The sequence below is a fragment of the Odocoileus virginianus genome, unplaced genomic scaffold, assembly GCF_023699985.2.
Source record: "Odocoileus virginianus isolate 20LAN1187 ecotype Illinois unplaced genomic scaffold, Ovbor_1.2 Unplaced_Scaffold_4, whole genome shotgun sequence".
NCBI classification, from domain to species: Eukaryota; Metazoa; Chordata; class Mammalia; order Artiodactyla; family Cervidae; genus Odocoileus; species Odocoileus virginianus.
The window spans coordinates 2,008,501-2,032,295 of NW_027224266.1; the positions used below are offsets into that span (position 1 = coordinate 2,008,501).

The following is a 23,795-nucleotide window of genomic DNA, read 5'->3' on the forward strand; positions in this document are numbered from 1 at the left end:
CTTTAAATTCTCACACACCCCTACCCCAAACATAAAAAGATACAGTCATGGTCAAAAATGATATCTAGTCTCCAGGGACTAGAAGAAAGAACAAAATTGCACAACAATAAATAGGAACTAAAGCCATATACCTGTTAGGCTCTGAGTCCCGAAAGGGCTAGAGATGACTGGATGTCTACTCTTAATGGGTATGAGAGAACAAATGGACCCCAGCCATGTCAGGAAACTGAAGATTGACTCATGGGGTGAAACCAGCTGGGAGGGCAAACAGAGCTTCCTCACCCATGAGTATAAGAAGGTTGAAGAAAGATACAGCCATTGTCCAGAGCAATGACTTGTTAAAGGTGATTCTTTCCTTAATAGATGGAAATTTGGGGAAGTCCAAAAAGCCCTTAAAATTTGAGGTAATAACAGGATTAAGGACACTGGACGTTCAGAAGTGCTACTACCAACTAGTCATCCTGGATATGTAAAATATAGTTAGTGAAATAAGCACTCTATAGATAAAATAAACTCTATACAGGTGTGTAAAATCAGAGAATTAGAAAATTGGAAAACAGTAAATTCACCTAAAAAGCATTGAGGAAATATGAAAGGATAGCAATATTAAAGATAGATGATAAATTGAGAGATACCAACATACATCTAGAGACAAAAAAGAGAGAGTAGTAAAGAAGGCCATTTGAAGAGATAATGCCTAAGAATTTTCAGAATTGAAGAAATAACGCCTTCAATTACAACACAATGAATTTGAAATGGAGTTCATTATTATCAGTTGTAACCTAGACACATCAAAGAGCAATTGCAGAATATAAGGGATAAAGAGGAAAATATTTTAAAACTTATGGAGAGACTAAAGACAAATGATAATGAATGAGAGTAGCTACAGATGTTTTAAGGGCAGTGATGCTAAAAAAAAAATTGATATATTCAGATTGCAGAGGGAAAATTATTTTCAACTCAGAATTCTATACCCATCTAACTTTTATTTTTTTTATTTTTTTCCATTTATTTTTATTAGTTGGAGGCTAATTACTTTACAACATTGCAGTGGTTTTTGTCATACATTGAAATGAATTAGCCATGGATTTACATGTATTCCCCATCCCGGTCCCCCCTCCCACCTCCCTTTCCACCCGATCCCTCTGGGTCTTCCCAGTGCACCAGGCCCGAGCACTTGTCTCATGCACCCAACCTGGGCTGGTGATCTGTTTCACCCTAGATAATAATTATATTTCAAACATAAATATCTAGAAGTGTTTGCTACTCACAGACTGCTATGAAAGAACTTCTAAAGAGCATGCTTATTAAACATGAACCTGGAAGAAGGGTGATCTGAAACTATTAAGAAAAATACAGAAATAAAGTATATTATAAATTTTCTCTATTGTGAGAAAAACATTTATCATGAAAGCAAAGATTCCAAGCCCCTTGTTTTTCTACATTGGTCATAACACTTATATATGATTTGCAGTGTTATCCATTGTAGTCATGTGTCTGTTCTTAATGTCCTTCTTTTATTAAATATTTCATGATATTGTCAGAAACTGGGAATGTGATATCAAATACCTGTCAGAATGAATAATTCCATCTTTTTTACTAAGAAAGACTACACAGGATTGTAAATTTGCACCTCAGGGTATTAAACATACCTGCTGATAACATGAGGAAACCTTCACTATCAGGAGCTTAGTTACGTGTGTGAATATTGGACAGTTTCTGATAGAAGTTTTTAAGTAGTCTTTTGAAAATGAGTCTTATTTCAAGATCCCAAATCACCCACATGTCCAGTGACTGACTAGGCCTCAGACGACGCTGTGTTCTATCCACAGCTAAGACTTTATTACAGTGGTGCAGCAAGGGTATCCAGCCAGATTGCTATGGAAGAAACAGACGGTAGAATCTGAAGAAATCCACCTGCAGGCTTCCTGTGCTCTCTCCTCATGATAGATCATGCAAAGTGCACGTCACCTAGCAGCAAAACTGCAGCCACATGTGTGTAGTGTCTCTGCCCAGGGGAGCCCATTAAAGACTCAGTACCCAAAGACTTTATTGAGTTGGTTACATGGGCATCCTCTGCCTGGCAACTACTTTTCCTTTCCTGAAATTAAAGCAACTGTTTAGTCCCCAGGTGGGCAAAGTAGTCTTATCGCTTAGGGAAGCTGCATGTCAGTACTGAGAATTATTTTACCAGCCAAGTTCCCAGATGTCAGCGGAGGGCCAGCCTTGCAAGCAGGCCCTTCTAAGATAGCAACCTCAGGCCTGCTGTATTAACTCTTTTCTCCACAAGGGACCTATTTCCTTAACTGTAGTTTTCATTGTTTTGCCCCATTACTTTCAAAAGCATATAGTTCAATTAACTCTTTCATTTTAGAAAGTATCACGTCACTTGGAAAAATAATGAAGTCTCTTTTAAGGGAATTTCATTGTAGTATTTACAGTGTTTTTAAAAGATAGCTAAAGCTTTGCTTCTTTGAATGATGGATAAATCTGTATTGTGTGCCTCGGAGTTCTTAGGTTCCAACAATGTGTATGCTGATTATACTCTGCACTCAAGATAAGTATGAGAATATATTTCTATAGGGAAAGAAAAGATAATCTTGTTGAAAGAGAAAACCTAGAGAGCATAAAATATGTTTTGTGTAGATTTTAAACTAGACCTTCAGGTTCTAAGAAGTAATGTGCAAAAAGCATAGGAAGTACATTATATAACTCAGTTCTTTAAAGCTGTCTGTTATCCGTGTAGCTTCCTAAAAAACAAACCACCCCCATCTTTGTCATTTTTAAAAATAATGAGCTGTTAAATTATAATGATTACTTATGAAATGAAGAAAACCTAATCAGTAATTTTACAGCCAAACAATTTAGGGAAAATAACTATATGTAAATTAACTATACTTAAGCATACTAGCCTGAGTTATTATTTGAGTTATTATTCTGAAGCAGAGTGCACTCAAGAAAATTAGCATAGCATGATGGGTTTTATCTTTTATGCTTTCTCTCTAAAATTGATTATGAATTTCTATAGCCATGGATCCTGCAACTGATTTATACACACACACATCCCGCATACATATCGGTTGATTATTTCTGGGTTACACTGAATGTCAGCAAATTATCTGATCCTTATCTTTAGGACTAATATCCATCTATAATATTATATTCCTAAGAATTATGTAAACCATATATAAATTGTGAAAATTATTACAGTCTATGGGGTCACAAAAGAGTTGAACATGACTTAGCAATTAAACAACAAAGAATGTTATTTTAAAAGCAAAGATATTAAATAAAGTATGTCACATAATATGAGTTTACTGTATAAACCCAAAGCCAGCAGATTTTATGTAGACAAAATCCAATTGTTCCTTACAGATATACCTTTTTTTTTTACTAAAAAGAAGAATCTGTTACCTAAAATTCATTTTGAGGGATTATCTGTGAATTAAAATTATGTATACTGTTCTCTCTATCCTAATTAGCTAGTCATATGAATTTAACCTTATTTAGACTAGTGAACAATCTAGTTTAGTAGACTGACTGGAACCAGTGATTTATAGTCATTAATTGAAAGCTAAGCCAGTTGTGGGTTTCTCTGTTAAGACATTATACTCTTCTGGTCCCTAGCATGGAATAGACTGATAGGTGGGTTTAATGGATGGTTGTTTAGCTAGGCAAGTATGATGCAGGAAGTATAACTCCTGGGAATGGGTATAAAGATGTTCCGTGGAAACCAAATGGAATAAGAGAAATAAAGGCACAAAAGAGTGGTAATGTCAATAAATTGGATACTTGAGTGGAGATTTTCTTTTAAAAAATTGCTGGGTTGGAGGGAGTGTACTATGTAGAATGGAGATAATAGAGGCAGTTGTTGGAGTGTACTTAAGAATAACAAGCATAGGGTCATGGGGGTGGATAGCTGGAGAATGGAGAAGTAAAGAACATTGGAGCTGAGGGACTGAGGAGCCAATGTACTGACATCAGCTACATGAAGATTAGTTCTGTGTAATAGAGGCAGAAGTAGGTGTGAGAAGAAAATACTGATTCAAGTACTGAAATACTAGGTTGGCCAAAAAGTTTATTCAAGTTTTCCTTGAGCTGTTACAGAAAAACCCAGATGAACTTTTCGGCCAACACAATATTTAACACCTGGGAGTGTTGCCTAGGAGATCAGTAGCTAGTGGTGGCTTATGGAATAGAATGAACTTCAAAGGAACAAGTGATAGTCATATTTGCTTGACTCCTTCATAAAATTTTGTGAAAATCAAGTGAGACATTGCCTGAGAAAGCACTCTAAACCCCTAAAAAAGGTACGCAGCAGTACTCTGCATGTTTAAGAGCCCTGAGTTTCACCACTGCTTTGTGTCCCTATTTCTCTGCCTACAGAATAAGGACAAAGATAACATTCTCTCATGCTTCACAAGAGATTAGAAAGTTTAGTGGCATGATACATATGAATTTGTTTTGAGCCTTTGGAAAAAGAAAATACTTTCGTTCACTGGGGTTCAGAGTCACCGTTCCATTCAGCTTTTCAGTGTTTTCTGCAACTGTTGGTACTTCCGTGGCACCCTTAACATTCTTCCCCATCTTTGATTTCAGACATTTCAGCAGTCTTCTCTGCAGCACAAATCAAAGAAGAAAAACAAAGGTAAGAAAAGTAAATGAAACAATTAGCTGCTTAGTCTACACTGGAACAATCACCAGCCCACTTCACCCATCCTCTCTTGCCTGAGCCCAGTGTGGTGAGGAGGAGAACCACCCCCTAGCACAAGAGCTACAAAGACCAGCTTCTCCTTCAGGTCAATTATGGTACAAGGTACCCTTTTCAAGTGGTCTCAACAGGTTTTCAGACTGGGACCACGCATTTCGGATTAAATTTTATGTCCATGTGGATGAAAAGGTATTAAAATTTTCTAGTTTTTTTATTTTAATACAATGAGAAAATAAATATTTTTAAGGTTTAATATCCAGACTTATTTTTATGATCTATAGATTAGTCTTCTACCTTTTATGATCTATAGATGAACTTAAAGAGCACATTTACCCACTATTATTTTTAGGTCCTATAGCTGGCAAGAGCAAAAGACGAATTTCTTGCAAAGATCTTGGCCGTGGTGACTGTGAGGGCTGGCTTTGGAAAAAGAAAGATGCGAAGAGTTATTTTTCACAGAAATGGAAGAAATACTGGTTTGTCCTAAAGGATGCATCCCTCTATTGGTATATTAATGAGGAGGTAAGATAAGCACATTTTGTTTTCTCATTCATTTTATTTTTAACCAAAAGAATTACTGTTTTGAGATTTATGTTTTAAAATATAATCAACTTAAGGCTAATTCAGGAGACTTCTAGTAATTTTTCAGTCTGCCTTCTTAAAATGGTTGCATTGTGGGGTCTGAAAGATAGGTAATATATAGTAAAATTCTTTATATCTAGTTAAAAATATAAAGGTAATTCAAGCAATAGCTTACTTAAAAGGATTATGTATATATAGAAATTTGATAAAGGTTTTTAAATGTCTTGCTTTTGTTCAGTGTTTTACATTTTTTTCTGTTTGCTTTTTTGAAAGGAAGTCTTTTATATAAGTTAAGTTGATTAATATCTGCATTTGCTTCAGTTTTTCTTAAAGAATAAATGAACTAGTAGACTAGCTTTGAAAATCTGCAAGTATTCATTTCATTTGACCCAATAGGGGAAGGAAGGGGAGAGTATATAACAAATGCAAATTGTTCTTATGATTTCCTGTTTCATTTGTGGTAATTAGATTTATATTCAGAGTACTTATATAACCTGTCAAATATCACAACAAATATACAGTATACCTTATTTTTTTAAACAAAAATTTCTTTTGTTAACTTGTTTTTTCATTAAAAAAATATACATGGTTTTAAATAGTGTGCTGGCTACGTACTTTTTATGTGTCAATGAAATAGTATAAAAACAAAACTTCTTTATGTTTCTCTTTATTTTAGATCACTTGTAGTTTGTCTACTGACCACTCTTCTTTTCTTCAGTATAATGGGGAGATCATAACTACCCCAAAAGTATTTTAAATTTTTCAAAATTTTAAATTTTAACATTAAAAACATCAAGGGTAGCATAAGAGAAATCAAAGTTAAGAAAGAGATTTGAGACTATTGTATTTACCCCAAGATTGGAGGAAAATAAAAATGGTCAACTATTGAAAAATATTGGAAGTTACAATACTACTTTTGTATATAACACGCATTTTAGTCACTATCATTAGCATCAAATTTTACTAAGTTTTACATATAAACATACATACACACACTAAAAGAATTGAGAATCTCTCTTCTTTTTCTTTGAGATAGCAGGTGGGAATGTGTAATGTCTCTTGAACTTGATATATAAGAAGCCATGAACTGGTATAGCACACATCAGTGTTTGGGAGTAAATGTCTGAGAATTGGCTTATGTACATGAAAGGAACAACAACAATTAAAGGGTTTAGCCACAAATACTTGGTTGGTGATTCAGTCACTAAGTCATGTCCGACTCTTGTGACCCCATAGACTGTAGCCTGCCAGGCTTCTCTGTCCGTGGGATTCTCCAGGCAAGAATATTGGAGTGAGTTGCCATTTCCTTCTCCAGGGGATCTTCCTAACCCAGGAATCGAACATGGGTCTCCTGCATTGCAGGTAGATTCTTTACCGACTGAGCTATGAGGGAAGCTTAGACTAGTTGAAATAACTTATATCTAACATGACATTTTAGATAATTCTCCTATCTTGTATTTCTATCCCACATTAGAGAGGGAGGGATTTTATGGATTTCATTCAATTTTCCAAGTGAAAAACATTTTATGTGTGTGTGTGTGTATGTGTGTAGCATGTAAACCAAGTCAGATATTTGAAAATCAGCTTAACCTATCCACTTGTAAAATGTTGGGTACACAAAATATTTAATTTGGGTTTGATAAGAGATTCTTTTGGAGGCAGAAAAGGAACTGAATTAGTAGATATCCCTATATTTTACATCTGAACATTTAAAATGGGAGGAAATTGAATTATAAATGTGGACTAAAGTTATTTTATATGTTATAAAAGTGTATATACGTTCTGGGAAAATTACTTAGAAAACAGGTTTTACTTTGAGAATTAAATTATTTTTTCTGTCTTTATTTTAATATAGAAAGAATTTTTAAACATTCTGTATATATATTTTAATATTTACTATTCTAAATGTTCAATATATACCTTCAGTTTAATGGACTATAACAGGTAAGAGTGAAATTCTAATCTCTCAAATGTCTAATTTAAGGGATTAAATGAACTGTTTCATTAGTATAGATATTTAAGACATAGTTACATAGTAGCATCAGCTTTAAACCTTTGTATATAATACCCTAAACAAGAGTGTTGCCTCTTCAGGATGAAAAAGCAGAAGGATTCATCAGCCTGCCTGAATTTAAAATTGATAGAGCCAGTGAATGCCGCAAGAAATAGTAAGTTGACTTTATTTGGGCCAAGGGAGAGAAAGGAAGGGTTTTTTTGTTGTTTTTTTAATTTCTAGCTTTTAAATTATAGATTGCTTGGCTAATGCTTTCAAATTGAGGTAATAAGAAAGCAGTTTTGTGGGCAGAAAATTGAATTTTTAACTGATTTCTGTCATCATGGTAGAAGCATTATATATTTGTACTCAGGTTAGATTTGAGGCAATTTTATCCATAAAAATTATCTGGTTCTAACTTATTTCCCAGTCTGAAATGAATGTACTCTGTTTCCTTTTGCAGTGCATTCAAAGCCTGTCATCCTAAAATCAAAAGCTTTTATTTTGCTGCTGAGCATCTTGATGATATGAACAGGTAAAATGTTACTTATATTTCAAAATAGTTAGAAAGTCTGTTAGGCTTAGAATTCTCAGTTTTCCCCATTAATGCTTAGAGAAAAATATCACTGAAGTTTCTAGACCAGATTTAAAATAAAATGTACCCAGCCATAACTCCATACATAATTTTAAAGAATGGCATTTTAAAAAGTCAAAATAAACTCATTGACTTTTTAAGTTTACCAAAAATGTTCCAAAATCCAAATATAGGCCAAATATATATATATATAAAGGCCAAAAAATACCCACTGCAGAAAAAATTTTAAGTCCATTTCAGGAATATGTCTCCAAATTTTTTCCCAAGTGAAGGAAATAAAGATCCCCACAAAAAAAAAGCTGACTTTTCCAAGTACAGAGTATTTATGACAGAATATCCATCTCAATAATTCAAGCCTAAGCTTAGTTGGTATATCTTTCTGTCACCTTTCTTCTATTGCTGGACAGGATTGTGCAGCCAAGTGATTAGATGGCACATGGTTATGTGATGCCTCTGAGAAAATCTGTGTATATATATATTTATCATCTACAACGTACAGCTTCTTGTTTCCATTTTGGCTCTTATGAGTTTGATCCTTTCTTCCTTTATCTTTCCTTTCCCCTTTCCTTTTTCTAGATTTGTAGAAATTAAGTTTAAGATTCAAAATATTTCCTTTTATAGGTCTTCAGCAGGCAGTGCATGTTACATATATAATGTGCCAACACATTATACAGAGATACAAAATAGGGAGTTACAGAATAGCATAGTGGTTTAGAGTATGAACTTTGGAACTAAGCTGTCCAAATTCCAGCTATCCCACTTACTAGCTGTATGACCATGGATGTAGAACTTAACCTCTCTATATCAGATATTAAGATCTTTTAAAAAGTGGCGATAATAACCATCTCCATCCGTAGAACTTTTATGAGGAGCAAATAAGCACACATGAAAGGCTTAGAATAGTGCCTGCTAAATTCTAAGTGCTATATAAGTGTTTCCTTTCAGTATATATTCCTTTTATTGGGTTGGCCAAAAAGTTCGTTGGGCTTTTCCATACAATGTGACCAAAAACCCCAACGAACTTTTTGGCCAACACAATATATACTTTGGGCTTTTACACCACGTACCTGTGTTTGTATATCTCTAAGGAATTTGGCGTGCTGCGATTCATTGGGTCACAAAGAGTCGGACGTGACTGAACTGAACTGAACTAAACTGAAGGAATTTGTGTTCAGATTTTTTTTTTTTTATATTTTAAATATACAGTAGGAACATTTATTTTAACACTTCTAAAAGATATTTCTCCATGCCTGATGATTTGATATAAAAATCAAACCCATCATACTTTCCCCATCAGTCTCTCTACATCAAGGGCAATCAGAAATTTGTACAACATGAATATTTGCTTCTGAAATGTTTAGTGTTCAGATATTTTTAAGCATAAAACTACATCTTCATAAATGTGCTTGAATGCACTCAGTGAACACTTAATATACTGTCATAAATAATCTTGTTCTTTGACACTTTGGAATATAGGCACAATTTTTCCAAAGCAAGGATATGAATATAAGGAAAGGGCAAAGAAAAGTGTTGAGAAAACTTGATAAACTCTTTTTATAATTAATAGGAAAACTGAGCATTTCTTTTTTGAAGTTATTAACAATGTTGTGTTAGTTTCTGTTGTACAGTGAAGTGATTCAGTTTCACATATTGAGTTGGCCAAAAAGTTCATTCAGGGTTTTCCATAACATCTTACAGAAAAATTCATGGTTTGCAGATATTTTCTTGCATTCCTTACATTGTCTTTTTGTTTTGTTTATGGTTTCCTTTGCTGTGCAAAAGCTTATAAGTTTGATTAGGTCCCATTTGTTTATTTTTGCTTTTATTTCTATTGCCTTGGGAGACTGACCTAAGAAAATAATTTATGTCAGAGAATGTTTTGCCTATGTTCTCTTCTAAGAGTTTTATGGTATTAGGTCTTATGTATGTCTTTAAGCCATTTTGAGTTTGAGTTTATTTTTGTGTATGGTGAGAGGTTATGTTCTTAACTTCATTGGTATGTATGAGTCTGTCCGGCTTTCCCAGCATCACTTGCTTAAAGAGACTATCTGTTCTCCATTATGTATTCTTGCCTCCTTTGTTAAAGATTAATTAAGCCTGAAAAGTGAAAGTGAAGTCGCTCAGTGTCCAACTCTTTGCGACCCCATGGACACCAGGCTCCTCTGTCCATGGGATTTTCTAGGCAAGAGTACTGGAGTGGGTTGCCATAATTAAGCGTAGATGTATGGATTTATTTCCGGACTCTATTCTGTTCCATTGATCCATATGTCTGTTTTTGTGCCAATACCATGCTGTTTTGATTACTGTAGCTTTGTAGTATTGTCTGAAGTTGAGGGGTTTATGACTACAACTTTGTTCTTTTTTCTCAGGAATTCTTTGTCAATTCTGGATATTTTATAGTTCCACATAAATTTTAGGGTTATTGGTTCTATTTCTGTGAACTGAGCCTTGCATTTGGTTTCCACAATCTTCTCTTGCTTTGTATATTACCATTCTTGAAATTTCACATGAGGCAATCAGAATTTGCTGAGCTTGTTCTCAAAATGAAAATTACGTACTTGTTGAGGAGTGGTGCTACTGTATTTTGTGTTTTAGCTATTTTATAATTCTGCTCTTGTAGTTACTATTTTCTCACAGTTGAGCTCAGTACCCTTAGGATAAACATGAAGGATTATAACATCATAACCAAACAGAATATAAGTGGTATATATGAGCATGTCCTCTTCTATAAAATAAATCCACTAGTACACGGTTTAACTCCCATCTAAGAATTAACATAATTTAATCATTTGTGATACTTGCTAATCAGGGTCTTTTTAGGTTTAGAAAATAGCCTGCTCAAAAATGCATTTTTATTAACCGTAACACCATTCTTGGTCTCCATTCTCTACCCTGTGTGAGGAATAACTTTAGATGTATATGATGTCACTACTCTTCCCTGATACTCCTTTGGATGTATCTGGTTCAGGATATCAGAAAAGAAACTAAGCCAAACCCATAAGTTTCACTTTGTTGCCTTTTCTAAGCAGTGAATCAAAGAAAAAAATAAATAAATCTGATCAAATATGTCATCATCTCCATATCATACATTTTATATTAGCCTTTCCATGGTGTACTACAGCCTTCCAAATTGTTCTGAAACACTGAAACTTTTTTAAAAATTTAAGTATAATAGATTGTTATTGTTTTTCCTTGCTTTTTATTTCTTTAATAACCATATTCCTAGTGTCTGTTTTCAACAAGCAAGGTTTTTAAATACTTGTCAGTAGGAAGGAGAGTGAGTGGCAGTATTTACAGTGGGTTGGTAATAGGGAAAGACACCCTCCAACAACTTTATTTAATAACCTAATTATTATATAACAGTAAGATAACCTGGTAGCAGCAGCAGCAGCAAGATAACCTGGGTATTGGTTCATTCTATATATAGTCCTTTGAAGGCATGTACCTAATTCTTCAAGAAATTATAAATAATTATAATTATAATAATTAAAAATAAATACCATATCTGGTTATTTCATAATTTCTAAAGTATTATCATATGTATTTTTAAAATGTAGTGCTAGTTTTGACAGGACCTAGTAATTGGAATGGAAAGGCAATCCTTAGATTTAATTTTCTTCTATAAAATCTGCATATATGTATACACATTCATACACTTACTCATACATATACCCAAATATACATATACCCAAATATAAATGTTAGAATATTAAAACCTCACCTTCTGTTTTTTGAGTAACTTTAAGTTGGAATGTGAGGTAATTTGCAAAAAACACTTTTGAGCACCCTACCACCAATCCATCTGTTCCATCCTCAGAAATGAGCATTGAAACATTAAAAAAATCTTTTTTGCCAGTCTGTGTGAAATCTGTGGGAAGAAAATAAAACATCATGTTTCTCAAGTATTCTGAAACTTATTTACTGAATTTACTTGGCCTGTGTATTCCTTTTCATGTCAGCACATATGTCCTTGTAATTGTCAGGACTCACCAGTTTCTGTTTAGTAGTTATTATTTGTACATTTCTTCCATAATTCTTACTCTTACTTCCCTCTCAGTATGTTATTCTGTGTCAGTTGTTGGCAGCTTCATTGGAATGTTCACCATAGGCCCAATCCTCTTATTGTGTGTCTCCCTCACTGAAAATATAGGCATCATGAAAACAGATACTTTATTTCATTTATCTCTCTATCCTCCACGCCTAGGACAGTACCTGGTACACCTACATATTTCTTACCTCAATTAATGCATCAGTTCAGTTCAGTTCAGTCATATCTGCTATTCATAATAGCATATAAACACCAAATCATAACTGCAACAAGTGTTTGGGTAAGCATTTTCTAACCAAGGTCTAAGGATGACTTAAGCAAGACAGCACCAACAGCTGTGTAGCATTCAGCCATTTGTGTTTGTATACCCTGGCCCAAGTTTATACACACACTTTCTAAAGAGTTTTTCTTGTGGGCAGAATTTGTCTTCCTAAAAGTAGTTTAATTTTTTCATTGTCTTGTGAAATTTAAGAATCCTGGACCTCATCAAAGGCAGAAATTAAGTCATTCATTTCTGGACCCCTAAAACATAGCTCATTGTTCAGCATATAACAGACATTTCATAAATGTTGTTGAGCTGAAAAATTAAGAAGCCTCTTTTTAGTTCCTTTATTCATCTTATACAAGACTTCATTGCTCTTTAGCTAATAATAAAATTAAATTTCAATGATATATTCAGTTTCAGTTCAGTCACTCAGCCATGTCCGACTCTTTGCGACCCCATGAACCACAGCACACCAGGCCTCCCTGTCCATCACCAACTCCCGAAGTCCACCCAAACCCATGTCCATTGAGTCAGTGATGCTATCCAACCATCTCATCCTCTGTCATCCCCTTCTCCTCCTGCCCTCAATCTTTCCCAGCATCAGGGTCTTTTCAAATGAGTCAGCTCTCCACATCAGGTGGCCAAAGTATTGGAGTTTCAGCTTCAACATCAGTCCCTCCAATGAACACCCAGGACTGATCTCCTTTAGGATGGACTGGTTGGATCTCCTTGCAGTCCAAGGGACTCTCAAGAGTCTTCTCCAACACCACAGTTCAAAAGCATCAGTTCTTCTGTGCTCAGCTTTCTTTATAGTCCAACTCTCACATCCATACATGACTACTGGAAAAACCATAGCCTTGACTAGATGGACCTTTGTTGGCAAAGTAATGTCTCTGCTTTTTAATATGTTGTCTAGGTTGGTCATAACTTTCCTTCCAAGGAGTAAGCGTCTTTTAATTTCATGGCTGCAATCACCATCCACAGTGATTTTTGTGCACAGAAAAATAAAGTCAGCCACTGTTTCCACTGTCTCCCCATCTATTTGCCTTGAAGTGATGGGACCGGATGCCATGATCTTAGTTTTCTGAATGTTGAGCTTTAAGCCAACTTCTTCACTCTCCTCTTTCACTTTCATCAAGAGGCTCTTTAGTTCTTCTTCACTTTCTGCCATAAGGGTGGGTGGTGTCATCTACATATCTGAGGTTATTGACATTTCTCCCAGCAATCTTAATTCCAGTTTGTGCTTCCTCCAACCCAGCATTTCTCATGATGTACTCTGCATATAAGTTAAATAAGCAGGGTGACAATATACAGCCTTGACATACTCCTTTTCCTATTTGGAACCAGTCTGTTGTTCCATGTCCAGTTCTGACTGTTGCTTCCTGACCTGTGTACAGGTTTCTCAAGAGGCAGGTCAGGTGGTCTGGTAGTCCCATCTCTTTCAGAATTTTCCACAGTTTATTGTGATCCACACAGTCAAAGGCTTTGGCATAGTCAATAAAGCAGAAATAGATGTTTTTCTGGAACTCTCTTGCTTTTTCGATGATCCAGCGGATGTTGGCAATTTGATCTCTGGTTCCTCTACCTTTTCTAAAACCAGCTTGAACATCTGGAAGTTCACAGTTCACATATTGTTGAAGTCTGGCTTGGAGAATTTTGAGCATTACTTTACTAGCGTGTGAGATGAGTGCAATTGTGTGGTAATTTGAGCATTCTTTGGCATTACCTTTCTTTGGGATTGGAATGAAAACTGACCTTTTCTAGTCCTGTGGCCACTGCTGAGTTTTCCAAATTTGCTGACATACTGAGTGCAGCACTTTCACAGCATCATCTTTTAGAATATGATATATTAAGAAGTAATAAATAGGAGGTACTGAATTAAAATTCAGTAATAATTGTTCCTCTTGTGGTATCAACATCATTTCCACCGAAAAAGCACCAACTCAGTCTTTCCTAAGAGTGCTAAGACTTGCCTTGCCAAATTCAACTCCTTTCTTACTAAAGTCACCTATAGACTAGATTTTCATTTTGACCTTTTACTAATGATTAGAGTAATTTTTAAAAGGTTATTTGTCATGAGGTTAGCTTCTTATAGTTTATAATTTTCTGCATTATGTGTGTATATACCATGCTACTGAATTCATTTGATTTTTTTTTTCATTTCTGCTCCCTTTTTTACTTCCCAGACATACTTGAGGGGATCATTACACTGTAGGTTTTGTCAAAGTTGAGCTTTAAGTTACTTGTTCCTAAAATTAAATCTTAAATTTCCATGGGTATGATTTTGTCCATTAGAGAAACAACTTTCCTCCCTCTCTCTTGAAGATATTCTCAGTATCTGATGCACAGTCAACACCACTTGGCATAATGATGAAGTATATGAGTCACTTCAGAGACATTCATCTTCTAGTTGACAGGGGAAATAATCTCTTAGGAGAAAATGTTCTCAAAAACAATTTTTTTCCGTAAAAATATGTTAAGATTAGATTATTCCCCAATTTAATATTAACTCTATTAGCTAGTTTGGAAGGTTGATTCTCCCTTACTTTCTTATTTGGGAAAATATATGAATCATAGTTCAGGATTGACCAGTGAAAAACTGTCAAGTTAGTTTAAAGACTTTGTGATTTGATAATCTGATGCAGTGTAAACAGTTACCAGAGTAATGAACACAGGTCAAGACCTCATGGAACAAAAGATGGAGACTGAAGCAGTACTTTGCTTCAGGTAGTCCCCTACATTGGCAATAGCAATTCTCCTGGAAAAGGAGAGAACTAAGATTTAATTTTAAATTACTATTGTTCGTGGAAATAAATTTTCAGGATCCAAAACATTGGTTAAAATTGTATATGTACTTTTTGCTTTTGGAAAAACCTAATGCCATTGTATTTAGAGACAAATTTCTATAGTACTACTCAGATGTTTCCCCTTGGATCATTAAATATAATAGATATTCATCAAAACTAATATTTAATAGTAAAACTTATTTGATAAGCAAAGTCTATAGCTTTTTCTCTTCTCAAGACAAATTATATCTGATATTATTTAAATATCTCTAAAGGAGCATTTTTTTCTGAGGAAACAGAACAGCAACAGAATTAATAGGGCTTTGGTTATCTCAGACCTCTTTATGTTGCAGATATATACAGGCTTGCCCAAGACTTTTCTAGTGAAATAGCATCTTTACTGTGGGAACAGTTTTTACTACAGCAAATTTTAGCTTATTGAAGACTCCATGTGTTAAGAGTAGCAAAAAACAGCACATCTTTTATCTGAGGTTATTCCATATACTCATATGCATTTGAAGATAAATATTTCCAAAAAGGTAAATTATAAGAAATTCAGTTGCAATGTTACTGATATTTGTTTTCTCAGGTGGCTTAACAGAATTAACATGCTGACTGCAGGATATGCTGAAAGAGAGCGGATTAAGCAAGAACAAGGTAAAGAAATACTTTTTTTACTATTGTTATGTTTTTTTCCCTTGCTGTTTTCCTCTACAGTGTTTCATTGCTATCACTTGGGAGAAAATGCAAATGTCAGGCTGTGTTGTTTTTTTTTCCTCTTTTGTGCACTTCAAAGGAATCCAAACCATAGCATCTTATGGGTAGGATTTAGTAAATCAAACAGGAAATAAACTCAGATTTTTAGAGCAGCAATATGGAGTTTGTTCCTGTTTGTTGCCATCTCCTTTAGTCTGTTTCTTATGGAGAAAAAAAAAAAATCTTAAAAATTAAAAAGCCTAGAATTGGTCCTCTATCGACCCAAGTCTAGGTCCTTAGTGGTTTTTTCTACTTAGTGGTTTCACAGACATTTAAGTGCTTTTTTATGCAGAGAACTCAGATGAATGATTCATTCTTTCATCAAGTATCTCATTTGGTTGTGTTCTTCAGTTCTGTTAGTGTGTTAGCTCTGTGATCATATGGAACTTGCCTTAGTATTGACCTCATATTTATGAAACACAGTATCCTGATGCAGAATTGAAATCTCAACAAAAGTTGTGGTTACCATTCTAAAAGTGGCTTCACTTTTCCCGAAGAATGTTTGCTGTACATCCCTTGAAAGCATAACTAGTTTTCTGAAAACTTTTGAGACACCCTAAAGTTAAAGGAATTCTACAGAATGATACACAAACATAGTTGTGCCTCCAGTACACATAGTCTGTTTGTTGATGTGAAGATTCTGAAAACTTTGTTTCCTCACACAGAAAAAAATTTAAAGCATCTAAAAACTAAAGGTTAGAGATATCTAAAAAAGATAACCAGATCCCAAAACCAATCTGTCAGCAAAGGTTTAGGTCAGGGGTCAGGAAACTTTCTGAGTAAAGAGCCAAACAGTAAATATTTTAGGCTTTGAAGGCCTTAAGGTTTCTTTGAAGCTGTTCAACTCTGCTACAAAGACATGAAAAGAAGTGGTTATACTTCCATAAAGCTTTATTTATGGACAATGAGATTGAATTTCATAATATTTTTCACATTTTGAAACTTCTTTTTATTTTTTTTAATCCAATTAAAATGTAAAAGCCATTCTTGATCCACAGGCTGTATAAAAACAGGCCAAGTGCCTTATTTGGCCTGCAGACTATAGTTGACCAACCCCTGGTTTAGAGCCATAGGATAAGAGAATGGAGGTTAAGAGTGAGGAGATAGGGCAGGAAGATGTCCAAGAAATAGCAAAACATGATTATTGTCAATGGGAATTTATCATCTTGTAGAGAATTTCAAAAATATACACTTGAAATTGCCTAAGAAAAATTAGAGAGTGACATAAAGTAAATGAGTACTAATTTTTGCACAACATGCTACTGATTTTTAAAATTGCTTAAGTGGATGCAAAATTTTTTAAAAAATCCTGAAGAGGGGGCAGCATTAACAAGGATATACTTGGAGAAAGTAATCAGTGAGCCTGATGTAAAATGTTAGCGCCAAAGAGAAAGAGAAGGCTTTATTAGTATTGAAATGTTTCTGGCATCACCGACTCAGTGGACATGAGTTTGAGCAAACTCTGGGAGACAGTGAAGAACAGGGAAGCCTGTGTGCTGCAGTCCATGGGGTCGCAAAGAGTCAGACACAATTGAGTGACTGAACAACAACAAAGTGTTTCTAAGTGAGGCCTTCATCTAGCACTCTAATTGTATTATGGTGAAATAGGCACTCATCCTGCCTGAAATTACATTGAATTGTAGTAGAAAAGATACTCTTAGTAAACAGAAAGTGAGACATGGAAAAGTACAAACCAAAGTCCATGGGAATGAGGCTGGAGAGATTTCTTCCAGGAAGGAAGTGGGAAAGACATTATATGGACTCATAATCTGAACTGGTTCTCACAGGATGAGAAGTAATAAAATAAAACATTTCTGAGAGTGGAAGTATTATGGGTACTTCCACAAATAACATGGAAGCCATCTCCATCAAATCACTGTGCACAGGCTATGATGTGTCAAGCCAAGACTATGAAGTGTCAGGCCAGTAATTAAGTCACATTTCTTCATTGTTAAACATGTATTCCCCACTTAGTTCTTCTACTTAATTTATGGGCCTACAGTTATAGTAAGAGAACTAAATACACACACACACACACACCCACACACACACACCCACACATACACCAGCCCCTTCCTTTTCAAATTACTTTAAAAAGGCATGAAAACTGTTCTTTAAAAGTGCATGTAGATTTGTCTCTCCATTTTTTAAGATGCACGAATTAGAAGTGTGAGCAATGTGCTGATAGGAAAATGAATCTTGAAAAAGTCAATTTGCATGAATAAGAAAACTTGGATTTTCAGGCTTAACTTCTGTATTTTGTCACTTGACATTGCTTTGAAGCTGAGCATGGCCTTGATTTTAGTGGATTTCCTTTGTACTTGGTATTATGTAACCCAAATTCATTATGGATGAAAGAACTGGTAAGTCACATTGCACATGCAGATTCCAAAAAATACTAATTCCATGGATTCATGCTGCCATAGTCTGTCATGTGAGTATTTATTTTAGTGCCTACATGGTAGATATGTTGAAGCTAAAAGTTACATTTCAATTCTCTACAACCAGAACCTCTGAGATAATTTAGATTTCCCCCTAGAGTATACATTCATCAGATGCTCTAACATGGATCAGAAGCATATTAGACTTCCTACCTTATATGGGATTAGGTCTCACAGTATCCTATACAGTCAACTGCTGGATGCACGTGTCTATGCCACACTTCTATAGAATTGTTTGACATCTGAGTACCATTCTCAGCACTGAAGTTAAACCTGAAACAAAATAAAGCTCTTTGAGAACTGGGAATATTTCAGAAAGATGCAAAGGAATAACTGCCAAACACTGTTTCTATTTAAATACTCAGTAGCTTAGAAGTGACTCTTTCATTGACTTAAATAAAAGTTTAGTGAATTGCTGTCTTTAACTACAGCAGTATAAAGTATATGAGGATCTTTTTCATTATGCATTATTTTACGTAGAGAAAACAGGGTTACATTGAATTTTGCCAAGATCATAATTTGGCTAATTGTCTGCTAATCCTTTTTCTGTATTTTTCCAGCTTCAGATCAAACATTCATGACACGTTATTTTTAATCACATGTAAGGTCTTTGTAAAGCTTTAATTACATAAAAATGAATAAAACTCATTGTGTTTCTTTGATAGTTCTAGATGAAAAAGTCAAGTTTTTTCAGATTATCCTTTGTATCAACATGAGAAGTGGAAATTTTCCTCTTCTATTGATGGCACTGTTTATTCATGATTAGTTGCTTGTTAAATTGAATATCACTGCAAGAGACATTAAAAAGTATCCATTCATTCCATGCTAAATAGAGAGCTAAGAAAAATAAATTAATTTGCTCTTAGAATGAAAATCAGACTGGTTTCAGCCTCTGGGTAGCAGTGTGCTGGTAATTTTCCACACAAACCGAAAAAGGCCTGAATTTTCTATATGCTCTTCCCTGGCATTACTCTCTCAGAGACACATGGCTTAGTGTATGAAATGAAGTTAATTTACGAAGTGGTATTTCAACCTCTTCTTAGACAACCCATGAAAAATTTGGTTTGATGGTGCTTCTTTTTTAGTAAACCAAGAATTACATCAAATTTCGAACTAGCATTTTTCCTCATTTATCAAGGAAGGAGGGGTTAGGTCAGGGAATAGAGAGAGAATCTCCTAAATCTGTCACTTGTAGTGTTAGTCATAGAGATCTTAAGAAAATAGTTATCCTCTCCTTCTCGGTGTGCTGATTGGACCATTTCAGGTGCTAACTCCTTGAGACCCAAAGTCTCAGTGCAAAGGTGAAGGGAAAACCTAGCACAGTCATAGTTTCTGGAAGTAGTGGGAAGGGTAATAGCAGGGTGATCTTGGCAGGCCTACTGCTTGGGAGAAGGAGGAGGGATGCTTAGTACCTTTCCCTCCTGCAATAATTTCCCAGTAGTATTCAAGCTCCCACAAAACTACCCAACCGAAGCCCCAGAGCTCCAGAATTCGCTTTTCATTGCTGGAACTTGCTACAAGAAAAAAAATTAAGGGCTAAGAAGATGGGAACACCAGGCCTTTATTTCCTGTGTGATCTGGGACAGACTGTCCTAGTGTGCTACCTGCAAATCCACCAGTATTAGGAATCCTAATATTTTTTAGTGCTTTCAAGGTGTAAGGCACTTAAATATGTGCTACCTTACTACCCCACTCATACAACTCTGAAAAGTGGTGTTTATTAGCTCTGTTTTACGGATAACAAAACAGACTCAGAGACATTAAGTCACCATCACAAGAGCACAGAAATGACAGTTGGTACAGCCAAACATTGAAGCTGCATCTGCACAAGTGTATAGTCCGTGCTTTTCCCACTAGCGTTTACTGGGTCCGTGTCTGGGCAACTACATCAATTCATATTTGGGAGGAGACTTAGTGTGCTTCCCATCACCAGTGTGACCCAATGTAAAAACCAGACATCAAATTTAGGTTAACTAGTCTTTGCTTTTCTTTTACTCAAAGGGGATAATTAAAGCAGGAATAGGATTTTCAGAGACTTTGTCTCCATTGCTAAAGAATTTTGACCAAATTCTTTAGCAGGGTGGACAGCGGCTTGAAAAATCATGAATATATGTCACATTAAACTAAGTCATACGAAAGAGTCCTTAACCCTTCAAGGTTTAGAACGAGACAATTTCTTAGTTCAAACCCCAGTTTTACTACTTTCTATTTGGCATATAATAAGTCCTCAGTAAATGTTAATTGTACTTATTAATCAGCATCACAAGGAAAATGTATGAAAATATTACAATATGGGAATTCCTAGATGGAAAAAGGTACCTATAAAAATATGTGCCATGATTTTTCACCTACATCTAAGTATTAAGCCTTCTAGTGGTTCTTTTGTGGTGGAGCTTTTCATAAGAATAAGGAACCTTTTGTTTGGCTACCTTTTCTTTTATCATTTGAAATTCATATGGGTGATACTTCTAGATTTTTCCTTGTAAACACGAAAAATTAACCCAGCAGTTATAGGGTTGTTGAAATAGTGGTAGAACAGATCTGATGATTGGCCTTTGTGCTGTATTTTACTCGACTAATGTACCTCAGTTTTTCCTCTTCCCTCTTGCCTGAGGTCTGCCAAGACATTTTGTCTAGCGGCTTACATTTTGTACCCTTTTAAGTAGTTCTAGAAGTTTGGAGCTTACAGCCCACATCAGCAGATTTGCCCTTTTGCGTTTGGCAAGAATCAAGGTTTGCCATGTGTTTCCAAGTAGAGGTGGGAGTATGGTGTTATAGAGACTCGTGTCAGCATGACTCTGGAAACAGCGATTGTTAGATAACCAGTGAACTGAAGCCAGAGAAGAGAATTGAGAACATTATTTTGGGAGCTGTTTATATCTGTAGAGATCTCCAGCAATGTATGCATTTCTTCTTTGAGTGTTCATCTTTAAGATAAAATGATACACCTTTAAGAAACATCATGTAACATCATTCATTCTTTGAAGTTTCAAGTAGTTTGGTCTGGAATTATACCCTAAACCTGATTTGACTTATGCATTATCTTTTTCGTAACTCCTTAAAACTGCAGCTCTGTGTAATTGCTTGCTTTAAAGGGAGGTGGGAATTGGGTGATTGTACTCTTTCTTTCTCCTGAAATCCCAACTGAAACTAAAAGTTGGTGGACCTGGAGTAGCCAGTGCTGGGGGACAGTGTGTAGAAGTGGAATTTAAACTTCCTTTTGTTAGCTGGTAGCTGTGTGTTAATGAAAATGTGGCTAGATGCTTTTAATGGAATATTGATGTATCCATATGTGTGAATTTTCAGATTACTGGAGTGAGAGTGACAAGGAAGAAGCAGATACTCCATCAACACCTAAACAGGACAGCCCCCCACCCCCCTACGATACATACCCACGGCCTCCCTCTGTAAGTTGCTAATAGTAATGTACTCAATATAGTATTGGATTCTTTGATCTGAAACATCATTTTTTTATGTTGAAAAACATTGTGTGGTGAATTACTTGTCAGACCTTGGGTTTTTCAGGGGGAAAGAAAACAGGGAGCCTAAAAGCAATAAGGGAGAAACTTTAAGTATACAAAGAATATTTAATCAGGAGAAGCAGTCACCACAGATTCCACACTTAAAAATATCTTACCAGTTTTATTAAGAAAACATGCCATTTGTGTCAGAGCAGCCTTCATGAAATACAACAAAAATGTTTTTGTGGAAAAAGATATGTAAGTTGACCTTATCTGTTCTACAGTAACAAAGTTCATTCCTATGTTCTTTAGAAACAATAATAAAAATTGATATTATATCTGTATTGAACATGTTTTGGTAGGTAGCTTTTCAGATAGCTATGGGATCTGGGTTAATGTCTATGTGTTTACGTGGTACCCTTCTTCTTAAGACTTCTTAAACTTGTGTAAATCATTCTGTGTATAGACTGTACCTTGATTTTTATAACTGTCCCTGTTTGTTTTATGCTCATCAGAATTATTGAAAGAGTTTCAATACCGTCCCATTTTAAAGACTGTACATTGCATGGTCACAGTACGTAAGAGTCCATTCTGCCTATCTTGGGACTGAGTCTTCCACATAGGAAATGGAAACTGGATTTAGGTGACAATAGCAGCCAACCTAATTCCACTTCCGTGTTACTCCAGGGGATTTTTAACAAGAAAGGTGCTATGCAAGAGGTTGATATAATTCGAGGCCACTTCTCAACCTTGGCTATGCATAAGGATCATCTCTGGAATGTTTTAGAAATGCAAATACTCAGGCCTAATCCAGAGATACTAAATTGGCATATTTGGGACTGCAAACAGCTCACTGGACTGGACTATGAACTTTTTGAGAACAGGGACTCCATTCTATTCATCTGTTCATCCCCATGGCCTAGCACAGCACTGGTACTTATTTATTCAGTGCTCAGTGAATATTTCTGAAATAAATAAATGGAATAAATGGATAAATATTTTGGCTAATGACTGAAAGGGAAGTCACATTTTTAATTGAAATGTTTGATGATAGTGTCTCTTACCTAAGGGAAAAAGAAGAAAAGTAGAAAAAATGCAGAGTTGTATACACGTGTCCGTATACACATTTCCTTAATAAATGCTGCAGTGCAACAGAATGCCAGGATGAACTAAACAAATGAAATAATGAAGTCAATAACAAGATATAGTTTGTATCATATTTTCCCTCTTTCCCTAAAAAGTCAGGATCTGAATATTCTTTTAAAATATCTGTAGGGACTTCCCTGGTGGTCCAGTGGTTAAAACTCCACACTTCCAATGCAGGGGCATGGGTTTGATCCCTGGTTGGGGAACTAAGATCCTACATGCTTCATGGCACAGCCAAAAGATAAAAATAAATAAACCTTTAAACATAAAATATTTGTAAACATCAAAGAAAGGGAAACTGCTTGACCAAACTGTTCTTTAATGATAGCAACTTGTGAATTTCAAGAAGGAAACTACCCACATTGTTACTGACACGTGGGAGGATAAACTGCCCACAGAAGATGCCACTGAACTCCTTTACCCAAAGGGGTAGATGTACTTTCACCTTAGTCAGGCTTTTCCTGGCCACAACTTCAGCCTCAGTTGTAATGACTGCATTGAACACCCCTGGCTCCTCCTGCCAGGAAGGGCCTGGGCTGGTCTGTTAGCCTGCAGAGGTGGCGTCCGGCTTCTCCCAGTAGGGCGCCTGCAGGCCTTTTACAGCTTCACTTGGCGCCAGTCCTTCTTGGTTGTGCTTTGTGTTGTGACATACGTTCCCAAGCTTTAAATTCCACTGATAAAAACATCCCACTTCTCTTTTGTGTCTACGTACTCTGAAGGCTGTGCTCAAGGCAGATGCTAATCCCCATCAGGGTGTAATCTTATCCTTTCTACATTTTAACTCTCTAGAGTGTGCCACAGAACTGACAAGACCATAAGAAAACTTTTCCTTGGCTCCATAGGAGCAGACCATCACCTTTGAAGAAGAGGAAGGGTTGCGTCTCATTAGAGAGAAGCACCTTGTTTTTACATCCAAAAGCTGTTCTTGCTCTCATCCCCAAATTCTCTAAAATCTGGAAATATGAATTTGGCAACAATTCTTCAGGATTTTTAACACATAGAGATTTTAAA

The 23,795-nt window shown here is 35.6% G+C and overlaps 1 protein-coding gene across 5 annotated transcripts in view; it reads left to right on the forward strand.

The window, feature by feature from the left end:
* The window catches only part of CNKSR2 (connector enhancer of kinase suppressor of Ras 2), a 270,849-nt gene that overhangs the window by 199,173 nt on the left and 47,881 nt on the right, over window positions 1-23,795 (forward strand). For all 5 annotated transcript variants that reach the window (XM_070462393.1, XM_070462394.1, XM_070462395.1 and 2 more), the window contains 6 exons: window positions 4,600-4,648; window positions 5,061-5,233; window positions 7,388-7,461; window positions 7,750-7,821; window positions 15,570-15,637; window positions 21,484-21,584. In XM_070462393.1, the coding sequence (XP_070318494.1) occupies window positions 4,600-4,648; window positions 5,061-5,233; window positions 7,388-7,461; window positions 7,750-7,821; window positions 15,570-15,637; window positions 21,484-21,584 (537 nt within the window). The remainder of the gene's footprint in view (window positions 1-4,599; window positions 4,649-5,060; window positions 5,234-7,387; window positions 7,462-7,749; window positions 7,822-15,569; window positions 15,638-21,483; window positions 21,585-23,795) is intronic.